At 46.1% G+C, this 13,774-nt stretch overlaps 1 protein-coding gene across 6 annotated transcripts in view; it reads right to left on the reverse strand.

Moving 5' to 3' along the window:
* Window positions 1-13,774, reverse strand: part of LOC130276127 (inter-alpha-trypsin inhibitor heavy chain H3-like) — a 74,592-nt gene that overhangs the window by 40,757 nt on the left and 20,061 nt on the right. For 5 of the 6 annotated variants that reach the window (XM_056525049.1, XM_056525048.1, XM_056525047.1 and 2 more), the window contains exons 2-7: window positions 12,597-12,763; window positions 12,056-12,160; window positions 9,378-9,540; window positions 7,071-7,181; window positions 6,865-6,993; window positions 5,627-5,743 (exon numbers count right to left, since the gene is read on the reverse strand). In XM_056525049.1, coding sequence (XP_056381024.1) covers window positions 5,627-5,743; window positions 6,865-6,993; window positions 7,071-7,181; window positions 9,378-9,540; window positions 12,056-12,160; window positions 12,597-12,736 — 765 coding nt within the window. In that variant the 5' untranslated portion in view covers window positions 12,737-12,763. The remainder of the gene's footprint in view (window positions 1-5,626; window positions 5,744-6,864; window positions 6,994-7,070; window positions 7,182-9,377; window positions 9,541-12,055; window positions 12,161-12,596; window positions 12,764-13,774) is intronic. The other variant, XM_056525050.1, reaches the window with a different exon arrangement.

Consider the following 13,774-nt stretch of genomic DNA (forward strand, 5'->3'; position numbering starts at 1 on the left):
AAGAAAGCTACTCATCAGCGACTGTAGACTCAGGCTGCTGCTGATGGAGCTGGTACTGCTCCTGCCACCCCACCCCTCCCCAGCAGCCATGGCAGTGGAAGATGAGTGCTGAGGGTCCCCCAAGTCAGACCTATGAGAGAATGGACGATGGCGCAGATAGGCATCGGCCAACTGACTACCTAGGATGTCTCTGTAGTAGGTCACTTTGTCCTCCCTCTCAGTGGGTGTAAAAAATGGCCCCTATTTTGTGCCAGTAGCGAGGGTCCAATAAGGTGGAGAGCCAGAAGTCATCCCACTGCCAAATGGTGACAATTTGTCAGTCACTACGCAAGCGAGCATGCATCGTGCCATGTGTGCAAGTGACTCGGAGGGACTCCCTGCCTCCATCTCCACTGCATACTGCCACGGTGTGTCTGGGTCCTCTGTCTTGCCTTCCTCATAAACCTCTAGCTCTTCCTACTCCTCCTCTCCTATCAGATGACTAGAAAAAATGTCTCGCAAAACCTAAGCTGTGCTCCACTGTGCCCCTCCCCCTCCTCCTCCAGTTCAGCTCCCACAGGGCTCATGTCGCCGTGTGATGTAGATGCCACATCTCCAATGCCCTTACCAGCCATCGTTTCCAACACATGTTGTAGTAAATGAAGCAGTGGAATCACTGTCCAATATATGGAGGGTGGAATTCTAACGTGGAAACATCGCAAATCAGAATATGTTGGGGGATACCGTTCTGACGCTGAAGCTCTAGGAGGATGTGCTTCGCGGTGTACGAGTTGCTGAAGTACATGCAAAGTTTCCTTCCCATTGTTAGGATGTCTTGCAGACTGGGGGAACACTTCAGGAACCACTTGACAACCAGATTGAACACGTGTGCCATGTAGGGTGCATGGCTCAGGCTTCCTTGTCGCAGCACAGACAAGATGTTCTTCCCGTTGTCGGTCACATGGTTCCCATTTCCAGTTTTCGTGGAGTAAGCCATGATTCAATTTCTTGATGAATTACTTTTAGCAGCTCCTCCTCTGTATGACTCAGTTCGCCAAGGCAAACCATGTGAAGAACAGCGTGACACCGCCGTGCCCTGCACACATGGTATGCTGGAGGGGCACTGGGACTTGTATGTGCAGTGAAGGCTGAGTAAACGGTGGAGGATGAGGAGGCGGAGTCACACACTGTCACAGGACCAACGGCCTGAGAGTGTGGAGGCGGAAGCGTCGTGACCTGTCCAAGTTGCTGTTGTGGCTGTGCAAGAACCACATTTACCCAGTGTGCCGTAAAGGACATGTATTGTCCCTGACCGTAGTTACAGCTCCACTCATCGGTGCTGCCTTGCACTTTGGTACACACCGACAGGCTCAAGGACTGGCCCACCTTCTCTTCCACCAAATTGTGCAGGGCTGGTACTGCCTTCTTCGCAAATAAATTACGGCTTGGGACTCTCCACCTGGGCTCGGCACAAGCCATCAGTTCTCTGAAAGGTGCAGAGTCCGTCACTTGAAAAGGGAGGGACTGCAGCACCAGCAACTTGGACCGGAGCACATTCAGTTTCTGCGCTGTTGAATGAGTGGGCGCATACTGTTGTCTCTTGGACATGGCTTTGCCGATGGATTGCTGGCGGAATGACTGACTTGAAGTAGGAGGAGCAGGAGCATCTGGCGCGACAGAAGATGGGTATGACACACATTTCCCTTCGGCTGAGGTGGTGGAGCCTTGGCTGGCTGAAACAGGGAACAGTGTGCCACTGGGTGATGCAGCAGGCTGGACCACCACATAAGAGCCACGGTTCTCCCAGGCCACTTTATGGTGACGCTGCATATGTTGACGCAGGGCCATGGTGCCAACATTGGGAACCTGGCCACGCTTCACCTTCTGCCGACATATCTTGCATGTTGCTACGTGAACCTCCTCCGGATGCTTGATGAAAAACTGCCAAACCTCCGAGTAGCTGATTTTCCCACCAACTGTCTGCACTGATTGACTGCTACTGCCGCCAACTCCAGGAACCCCTGTTCCACTACCTCCCAGGAAGGTAGGCTGCCGCGAAACAGGTGATCTACCCCAGGCATATTTGGATCCAGACTTTCCACTTCTGCCACCATGCTGACTGCCAACCATGCTAGCACCTTGTTGGCTCAGCTGCTGTCTCACGGGCAACCTGCAACCCTCTCCTCCTGATGATGATGAAGCCCCTTCTGCACTCTGCTCCCAAGTGCGATTGGCTTCATCATCATCAAGTTGTGTCTGCACGTCACTGATGTCCTCCTCAGATTCCTCAACAGTGTCTGCTTCAGCAGCCTGAACACTCTTAACACCACCTCCCACACCCCTCTCCTCAACACTACTTGCCCGCCTAGGGGAGGAAGCAGCGGATGTCTCCTCCACTTCTTGGCTGGGCAGTAGCTGCTGACTGTACTCTAGTAGATCATCCTCCCTAAATAGTGGAGCTGAACCCACAACATAAGATACTTCTGTAGGGGAGGGAGCAGCATAGGACAGAGGCAATGGGAGGACAGGGACTGCACCCAGGCCCTGCCAACTGAGCGTTGTGTCCGAGTTGTGATTAAGTGGATGACCGTGTTAACCAATCGATGACGGCAGATGGGTTGCTGGTCGAGACACGACTGCTAGCTGATACCGGGAGCTTAGGCCTCTCGCTGTGACTAGCCCCTAGTCTGCTGCAACCTCTGCCTGATGAATTTAGACCTCTGTCACTCTTCTGTGCCCGTCCTAGCACTTCTCTGCCTGACATACTTTGTGCGTATATGAGGGGAGTACAATACGCTCCACTACGCTTAAAACAGTATTTGTCTACAACACCAGCAGGTGTGTACTTTTGGCTGGCCTTTCACAGTATCTAGGCCCTGTTAAGACTTTAACAGGAACAAAATGGTACACCACTTAGATGTACCTATGTGGTATACACTTATGAGGGGAGGACAATGCGCTCCAGTACGCATAAAACAGTATTCGTCTATAACACCAGCAGGTGTGTACTTTTGGCTGGCCTTTCACAGTATCTAGGCCAGGGGTCTCAACCTCCAGGCCTGCAAGCCATTTACGGACCACGGAACAAAATTATGCGGCCCGGGCTCTGGGCAGGTGATTTCTTCAGGCATTTAGCCCTGCTTTAGGCAAGCAGTGCTAAATGCCGGAAGACTTCACACACGTCGGCACACACTGCTACTGTACCTATATCTCCCTGCTGCAGCCTATAACGAGCCTTCCTGGAGGGATGCACACGATTGGTGAAGTCATTGGATCCACAGCGCAGGATGCCGGGACGCTGACATCCTGCACGGCGCATGGGATGACGTCACCTAACGCGCGCATCCCTGCAAAGAAGGGTCGTTTTAGGCTGCAGCAGGGAGAATTAAGTACTGTAGCTGTGAAACTTAACTTAACTTGCCTAATTACTTGCTTAATAAGGGAGGACCTACTTATCCCCAGTGGCTAACCTATCTTCTTAGGGGGCATAATTGTTTAAATAGGAGCCCTACCTACTGGGGGTAATATCTATCTGGGTAGGGCTCCCCAGTAGTTAGACAGGCCCCCAGATAGATATTACCCCCATCAGTGATGGTGATCATATCTATCTGGGGCCTCTATACCTACTTGGGAGCCCTACCTGATGGGGTCATATCTATCTGGGGGCCTGTGTACCTACTGGGGAGCCCTACCAGATGGGGGTCATAGCTATATGGGGGCTTATGTACCTACTGGGGAGCCCTACCAGATGAGGGTCATATCTATATGGGAGCCTGTGTACCTACTGGGGAGCCCTATCTGATGGGGGTCATATCTATCTGGGGGCATAATGGGGGCATTATATGTAAGGGGCGCATGATGGGAGCATGATATGCGAGGGGCGCATGATGGGGGCATTATATGTAAGGAGCGTATGATGGGGGCATTATATGTGAGGGGCGCATGCGGCCCTTAAGACTTTAACAGGAACAAAATGGTACATCGCTTAGATGTACATATGTGGTATGCACTTATGAGGGGAGGACAATGTGCTCCAGTACTCTTAAAACAGTACTTGTCTACAACACCAGCAGGTGTGTACTTTTGCCTTGCCTTTCACAGTATCTAGGCCCTTAAGACTTTAATAGGAACAAAATGGTACATTACTTAGTTGTATGCACAGGTTACACTTAATAGAGGGCAATGTGCTTTTAGTGCTCTGCTCACCCTAACTGGCTGGCTACTATTAGCTTTTCAGTTGTTGTACACATCAGTGCTGCAGCACACAGTCACTGTGTACCACACCCAAAATTGCATTTTCTCTCTCAATCTCACTCCCTTCCCTAATCCCTCCTAGGCTGGATTTGGTTTTGAGGTGAATCGTTGTTGTAAAAAAGCTTTTCTGTGCAACACACTGCTCTCTGTCCCTCTCTGCAATAGAACCCTGATGTGACTGGGAGGTGAATCTCTGCTATAAAAATACTTTTCTGTGCAACACACACTGCTGTCTGTCCCTCTCTCTCTGCAACAGAATGCTGATGTGACTGGCCGCAAGATGGCTGCCGATTATATAGGGCTGTGACATCACAGGGGTGGCTGGCTACTGAAAGGCTGCATGCTGCATGAGATTCAGGTTCATCCCACCGACCCTGGTTCCCGCCTTCTCAGGATTCCTTGCCCCATGTCCTCACATTTTAGATTCCCTGGAGCCTGGACCGCACTAAATGGAGATTAAGGAAGCGATTCGTGCTGCGATATTCTCATTCGTTACTAATCAAATTTTTCCTGAAATTCGTAACGAATTTGGATTCGGCAGATTCCATTCGCTCATCCCTAAGAGAGGACATGCCTCCTGTCTTTGACAACATGGAAAATACATTGAGAAACTGTAATATGCTATTTGTTAGTGAAATATGGGTGATAGAGACATAAAAATTACCTGTACATTGTGTATTTGTGGAATATGGCAGGTACGCTTTAATTTAAAAATTGTCTAAATAAAGGGCCTTTCCTCATCCATAATTTTAATAAACCATGATGTAACTCAGAATCCGTAGAGGAGAAGTAAAGTAATGTACCTTCACAGTGATGCCACCAGCAGAACAGTGAGTGCAGCTCTGGAATATATTATATGATGTAACTCAAAATCAGTACAGCTCATGTAAAGTAAATGTATGTATACAGTGTGGGGGGTTTACAGATTTTTGCTGAGTGTGGTATTTACTGTCGTGGTGCACATTAGTAAGTAAATCCATGTCCAGATACAAAATGCACAGTCAAAGTTTACACCTCTGTTTTTAATGTAGCTTGAAATTAGCCTTTTTCATTAGCAAATTAATTGGGAAAACATACACCCTTATAGCCATGTTCCCTTTTCAGAAACTAAACCCCCAAACATGATGTCGAAAAAAAAGTGTTGCCCAAACAATGTATATTAATAGTAAATAACATATACCTGGCATGCAACAAACTTTGGCGCATGAGAGGACAAAATGTGAAGCATGAGAAATAGTAAATTCCCCCTCCCCCCTAGTGACTCCAACAGCTGAATAGTGAGTGCAGCACTGGAGTGAAATACAGATTGTTACACAGGATCAGTACAGAGTAAGTAATTTAATGTACGTATTATTTAATGTACATGTTACCTATCACAATAACCTAACAGTACCTGCTTTATCTTGCGGCCTCTCATGGACAAACTGCAGTCAATAACAAACACCACGTTTTTGGGGACCCTGTCAAGTATGCTGGGAGCAAAGTAGTGCACAAAATGCCCATTGACAATCTGTGGAAGAAAAGGTTATTACTGTGAGTGGAGAGGAGTAACATGTCAAAAACTAGAGAAAAGGCATATAAACCATAGAAAGAGCAGAAGCAGCAGCAGTATACAGATAAAGTTGGAAGGGGGGGATTAATCTAGTAGGTGATGATTTCATCCTGTAGTTCACAGGGAGCCATCTGATCCAGGACTGACCACCTTCTCTGACACATAAAGCACTGTGATTTTCGATGGGTCAGACTGGTGATCACATGACTTAGTTAATAAAACACATGGATGCAGCTGTGTTGGAATAAAACAAATGGTGCAGTAGGGCTAGTCATAGTTAATGTGCATGATATGGGCAAGAAAAAAAAAATTACTTCTTTAAGACATTTTAACGGCCCAAACATAGTAAGCCAATGACTACATTCAAGCCACTTTCCACTCCTACATGTTTATTTTGCGGCACTATTGAATACAGTAAAATATTAATTTTTTTCATCCTCTCATATATTTTTATACACATGGTTATTATCCATTAGGTTATTATTTATTTAGTTTCTTATGTTACAGCATTTATTAGAGTCATACCCGACAATATATATATCCTGTTTATGTTATCTTATACAGATATTATGACATTTAAAATATATGGTCCTTCTAGTTTTTTATAGGTTATATATACATTTGCAATTGATAGGTCATTCTGGATACTGACTTTTTTGGTGATCGCAACCTCCATCTTCCACGTGATGTGTGTTTGTAATCAATCATTTTCCAAACAGTGTGCCAACAGCTGTTGCAAAACTACAACTCCCATTATGCCCAGACAGCCAAAGGCTGTCTGGGCATGATTGAAGTTGTAGTTTTGCAACAGATGAAGACACACTGTTTGGAAGTAGTTCCAATACAATTTGTGTGTCATTTTGTTTTAACTACAGAGCCAGACAGAGGAAAAGAGAGAAACACAAAAATGCTGCTGAAAGCTGTGCTATATTCACAGCTTACACTGCTCAGTACTGCTATGTAATGTTCTGGTTATTGACCACTGAAGCTTCTTCCAGTAGAGTTAGGTCTTTCCACTCATTGCTCATTTTGGGAAGTGCAAGCCACACTAATATTTACCATCCAAATTCACCAGTCACCTGTATATTTCCGGCAGACATCTCTCTGTTGACATCGTACTTGATGACAAAGTCGCCGTCCAGAAGAGTCTCTGTGCATCCTGGACATTTACGCTGCTGCTCCAGTGTCGGCTTAAACACAATGTGAGCCTGAAAGATCAAAACTTTTAACAGCAAAGTAACCTCCTGTCACCAGCCAAACCAGACAATAAACCTTGTCCCCGTACCTTGTTCTGGTTGTGATCGATCTGAACTGTATCCATTAGCTCATTGGTCAAGAAACCTCCAAATGCATTGACAAAGCTGATTCCTTGAGGTTCTACTATGTCTACTGTTATCTATAAAGAAAGAGCAGTATACTTTATTTTGGAGAAGAATGTGCTAATCTTGCAGGAGGTCACATCCTAAGGGTATGTTCACACGGCGGATTGTCCATGCATAATTCCACCATAATATTCTGCACGGACATTCCGCTGCGGCAGAGCGCCATTGATTTCAATGGAATTCCGCTGCACTGTGCACATGGTGGAAATCCTGATTCCAGCATCCGCAGAAGATTTCGCTCTGGAATGCATTGCAGTCTATGAAAGGACATATTGTATTTCCGAGCGGTCTTAGAACCCAACGGAACTTTTGTTCCTGTATTTTCCGGGTGGAATTTCCGCACATTTTAATATCGTGTGAACATACCCTAATGGTCCAAGCACACTATAGCGGAATCCTCTTGCAGCAGAATCCCATTGACCTCAGCTTCAACCAAATGAATGAACATATTCATTCTTTCCACAGAATCCACTGGGCTATGCTCATTAGGGAATGGGAATTTAATTTTTGACACTTATTTCCTCTGTACAATTCAGCTCGAATTACCGTATATACTCGAGTATAAGCCGAGTTTTTCAGCACGATTTTTCGTGCTGAAAACACCCCCCTCGGCTTATACTCGAGTGAACTCCCCCACCGGCAGTGGTCTTCAACCTGCGGACCTCCAGAGGTTTCAAAACTACAACTCCCAGCAAGCCCGAGCAGCCATCGGCTGTCCGGGCTTGCTGGGAGTTGTAGTTTTGAAACCTCCGGAGGTCCGCAGGTTGAAGACCACTGCGGCCTTCGACATCTTCCAGCCCCCTCTCACCCCCCTTTAGTTCTATACAGTACTCACCTCCGCTCGGCGCTGGTCCGGTGCTGCAGGACTGTCCGGAGAGGAGGTGGTCCGGTGGGATAGTGGTTCCGGGCTGCTATCTTCACCGGGGAGGCCTCTTCTAAGCGCTTCAGGCCCGGCCTCAGAATAGTCACGTTGCCTTGACAACGACGCAGAGGTGCGTTCATTGCCAACGTACTTCTGCGTCATTGTCAAGGCAACGCCTCTATTCCGGGCCGGAAGCGCTTAGAAGAGGCGCCCCCGGTGAAGATAGCAGCCCGGAACCACTATCCCACCGGACCACCTCCTCTCCGGACAGCCCTGCAGCACCGGACCAGCGCCGAGCGGAGGTGAGTACTCAGAACTAAAGGGGGTGAGAGGGGGCTGGATGATGTCGAAGGCCGCAGTGGTCTTCAACCTGCGGACCTCCAGAGGTTTCAAAACTACAACTCCCAGCAAGCCCGGACAGCCGATGGCTGCCCGGGCTTGCTGGGAGTTGTAGTTTTGAAACCTCTGGAGGTCCGCAGGTTGAAGACCACTGAGGGCGAATGATGAGAAGAGGATGATGAAGGGGGGGGGGGTGTGGGATGATGACAAGAGGATGATGAAGGGGGGGGGGGGTGGGATGATGACAAGAGGATGATGAAGGGGGGATGTGTGGGATGATAAGGGGATGATGAAGGGGGGGATGTGTGGGATGATGACAAGAGGATGATGAAGGGGGGATGTGTGGGATGATAAGGGGATGATGAAGGGGGGATGTGTGGGATGATAAGGGGATGATGAAGGGGGGGATGTGTGGGATGATGAAAAGGGGATGATGATGAGGATGTTAATGACGGGTCTGGATGATGACAGGGGGGGATGATGTATTTCCCACCCTAGGCTTATACTCGAGTCAATAACTTTTCCTGGGATTTTGGGTTGAAATTAGGGGTCTCGGCTTATACTCGGGTCGGCTTATACTCGAGTATATACGGTAAGTGTCTGTTCCAGGAGGTTCTAATTCTGCAAGAAAATTCAGCAAGGAATTTTCTTATTAAATTTCCTCAGTGGGCATGAGCCTTAAGGTTCACACTTCAGAATATCCAGCCAGACAAAATCCGACCAGAGATTCGGACATTGCCGTCCCCATAGATGGCAATATCTGCAGAGCGGAAATCTGCCAGAATATTGAACAAGTTCCATGTTCTGACAGAATTTTTTGAGCATATTTTCTGGCCAAATGGGACCAGAATTTCCGAGGGGAATCTCAAAACGGAATTCCGCTCGGAAATTCCGTGGTGTGAACCCGGCCTAACAGTTGCACAGTAGAAGGAGCAGGGCGTCTAGCTGCACAGAGTATTTAAGCAGAGGAGTGTGCTGATCCTTTGGGGGGATTACGTTATGTTCTCACCTGAAAATTTTCTACCAGCTGTTTGGGTTCCACTTTCAGTTGCAGTTGGTATATCCCTTGGTGTCTTTTCAGCAATTCCTCGTATGTCAGTTTAAATATCGCTGTAGCCCGTGCTCTAACATTGACCGAGATTTTAAAATTCTCCATTTTCCGTCCAATAGATCTAGACAGAAATAAATTCTAAGCATCACATATGGGTAATCCCTTTAAGGTGGCTTTATAAAATTATAAAATTGCTAATATCAGTCGTACATGTGGTGAGGAACTGGGTGGAAAGCCTTGTGGGGTGTAATTAGTTGGGTTGTTTCTGTTCTAGATACTGAAAGGGCGCTGTTAACCCTTGTCACTCGTGACGCCAGGGTGAGGGTTAAAACTCTGTGGTGATGCAGGGCCTATCGCCAACCTTCCCAAGAGCGATAGGTGAGTGTGAAATAAATAGATTGTCCACAGCAGTGCTGAACTTAAAACATGCGGAATCTTTACTGAAGATTTTCTGTATTTTCAATAACGGTAACAGTCCAGATAACAGAGTCTATTGAAACAGCACAGCAGTGATTGACAGATGCTTAGGAACGGAAAGTTCGCTTTGGCTTTAGAGGATTGTATTTGCATAGATCCGCCGGATTTAGAGGTTTGATTAGGTCCAGAGATCTTGCTGAGATAACAGGGAATTGTAAGAACTATCTGTCTCTAGCGCAGGCTTAGGCCGCAAGGCTTAGGCCTAGTAATTTGTCTTGTAAGCTGCGGAGGTCCTACCTCATCCAGAGTCAGCAACCCAAGAGAAAAGAGAGCGATCAAGATGGCGCAGCTCCCTTATATGGGCAGGGGCTGGCCGGTTTGGATTGGTCCAATCAGCTGTCACTCACCGTTACATTGCATTGCGGGTGATCACATGTCATGAGAACCACCAAAGGTCCTTCATCAAACCATGGAGTTCTGAACTAAGTCACATGACACATGCAGGTCCTGTGACGCAAACAAGGTAGGTATTCACATAAATATTAACTAACTATGGGGTGACGAGGGGCTAGCTAAGGTAGAGGACCCCCACTGTTCCTAGGGACTCTGTCTTTGGGGACCTCACCACAAGGTAACGTATGAAATACGGTACCGGGACACCACATACATATACTTGTAAATGTCTCTTGAGGTTCTTGGCACTGGAGATACATAACATTGATATCATAGAGTAATGATCATAGGGTACAGGGAAGTTACTGAACTTCCTGTCAATCATCCCACTGAAGAACATTATAGTCAAATTTGCCACAGCCTGAAATGAATGAGAACAGAGAACAGCAGATGGCATTTACCTGTCTTTGAGTGCTTCTTTATAGGCCGACATCATTGTGGGTTTTTTACACAGGGAGATATACAGACGCCTAAGGCTAAGTTTCCACTTTTTTTCTGGCAGTTTTTGGAAAACTGCCACTGCAAAGTCAGAAGTGGACTGGATAGCAGGAAAAAAATGACCTTTAACCAGGGGCTCAGAAGTCCAAAGAGATCTCACAGCCAAGTCATGGAAGTGAATAGAAGAATTCTTAGCGCCTGGTTAATGGTCATTTTTTTCCTGCTATCCAGTTCACCTACAGGGTTTCTCTCTGGACTTATCCTGAGACCTGCGGGCCTGCACGGAATCCTCCATCATTACCTCAGATTGAGGTTACATGCGTATTTAATATACGCTCCAGGTGACCGTCCATCCACTAGACCCCCCACCCGTCCCCCGTTTGTGGGGTGCTATTCGCTTCCTAGGGTAATGCAGTAGGCGCCTCTTTGGGCCTTTTCTCTTTTTTCTTTATCTACAAAGTCAGAAATGGATCCATAAGGGTGGAGTAGTTTAAGTCCTTCCTTTATATGTCCTATTCTTTTTGAATGCACTTTTCCAAAAGCTGCCAGAAAAAAAAACAAGTGAACACTTAGCCTTAGGCTCTGTTCACACGGGGGAGATGTCTGCACGGAAAATCTTCATGTGGACATTCCTCTGATAGAGAGGCACGGGGGTTAGGATTATTCTAAAATGCGCCGTCTCATAGGCGGCAAAGCCTATGAGATAGTACATTTCTGTGTGGACTACGCAAAAACATTGAACGTATTAAATATTTTTGCGGACACTGGAATCAGGAAACATGTGGAGTGGAAATTATTCCGTGTGCACAGTACAGCGGATCCCTTTACAATCAGACCCTCACAAGTTAGACATGGGAGATGAAAAAAAATGGCTGATAACAGGAAAAAATAGGCAACATTTAATTGCTCAGAATATGGCATTATGGGCCACTAACGTCCTACATTTTTGGGGCTATTGATTAAATGGGCACTGCCACCTTAAACATTTTTGACATGTTGTAAAGCAGTGTTTTCTATACAGCGTGCCTCCAGCTGTTGCAAAACTACAACTCCTAGCATGCCTGGACAGCCAAAGGCTGTCCAGGCATGCTGAGAGTTGTAGTTTTGCAACAGCTGAAGACACACTGCTTGAAAAACACTGATGTAGACCACGACCAGCACTAGAACTAGCTGAAAGAAGAGCACGCAAAGCAAGACAAACATAAGGGATTGTCTCAGTCAGCCACCCTCGTTCTAACGATCAAAAATTTTGACATGTCTCTACAACATGTCAAAAGTTTTTTTTCTTAAAGTGACAGGTACACTTTTAAGATTTTATAGAAACTTACTGAACCAGTCCAGCGTTTTGGCCCTTGGATATTGCTCTTTCATACTGCTCGTCTGCTTCGGCCTTCTTTTTCACTACACCAACAGTCGTGATTCCATCAATGGTCCTTAATGACAAATAAAGATATTTTTTGTATTACTGAATAGAACCTCACACTTTGTAGCCTTGTAAAGTTACTATGAATGATGCACTCTTATATAGCAACACCAGTGCATGAACAATAAACCACCGCAAGAAACTTGAAAATACAAAAGGTTTGTGGTGTAATGCAGTTTTTTGCCTATTCCTAAAGGAACAGTTCTAGGAAAACGGGAAACTGTGTTTTATTATCACATTATTCTGGTTCTTATATTTTTTTTAACCAAGGGAAAATGCACGAGACTGTAATCTGTGTTCTGTTTCATTGTGTTCACTACAATGTAATATCTGTCTGTGGCGGTAATTTACCGCATCAGTCGAAACACTAAATTCTGACCCGCACACCTTTATGTCCCATTACATATTATCATTATACAGTCACATGACTCGTGTCATAAACTCACATGCTGAAATTGGTTATGAACGCTGTTTTGGGAAGTTCCACATCAAACACGGCTTCATGTGATGAATTTAACTGGTTCTCAATCTCAGCAACAATCGTAGTGTGAGCAAAGCGCGATGTTACCTTACACTCAATGTCCATGTTGTGGATGAGCAATGATGGCTCTGCCTGAAACATTATAACATTATAAACCTTATGTTACATTCATTAGATTCTACATTAGCTCTATAATACAGTGGTCACTCAAGTTACAATATTAATTGGTTCCAGGGCAACCATTGTATGTTGAAACCATTGTATATTGAGACCATAACTCTATGGAAACCTGGTAATTGGTTCTGAAGCCCCAAAATGTCATCCAAAAATAGGAAAAAGTGAGGATTAAAGAAAAATAAGTAGATAATTAATATACACTGCTCAAAAAAATGAAGGGAGCACTAAGATAACACATCCTAGATCTGAATGAACTAATCGTATGAAATACTTTCGTCTTTACATAGTTGAATGTGCTAAAAACAAAATCACACAAAAATGATCAATGGAAATCAAATTTATCAACCCATGGAGGTCTGGATATGGAGTCACACTCAAAATCAAAGTGGAAAACCACACTACAGGCTGATCCAACTTTGATGTAATGTCCTTAAAACAAGTCAAAATGAGGCTCAGTAGTGTGTGTGGCCTCCACGTGCCTGTATGACCTCCCTACACTGCCTGGGCATGCTCCTGATGAGGTGGCAGATGGTCTCATGAGGGATGTCCTCCCAGAACTGCACTTAAGCATCCGCCAACAGTCTTTGGTGCAACATGGCGTTGGTGGATGGAGGGAGACATGATGTCCCAAATGTGCTCAATCGGATTCAGGTCTGGGGAACGGGCCGGCCAGTCCATAGCATCAATGCCTTCCTCTTGCAGGAACTGCTGACACACTCCATCCACATGAGGTCTAGTATTGTCTTGCATTAGGAGGAACCCAGAGCCAACCGCACCAGCATATGGTCTAACAAGGGGTCTGAGGATCTCATCTCGGTACCTAATGGCAGTCAGGCTACCTCTGGCAAGCACATGGAGGGCCGTACACCAATACTAACCCACCGCCAAACTGGTCATGCTGGAGGATGTTGCAGAGAGTAGAACGTTCTCCACGGCATCTGCAGACTCTGTCACGTCTGTCACATG

Source organism: Hyla sarda, chromosome 6 (genome assembly GCF_029499605.1).
Source record: "Hyla sarda isolate aHylSar1 chromosome 6, aHylSar1.hap1, whole genome shotgun sequence".
In the NCBI taxonomy this organism is placed as follows: domain Eukaryota; kingdom Metazoa; phylum Chordata; class Amphibia; order Anura; family Hylidae; genus Hyla; species Hyla sarda.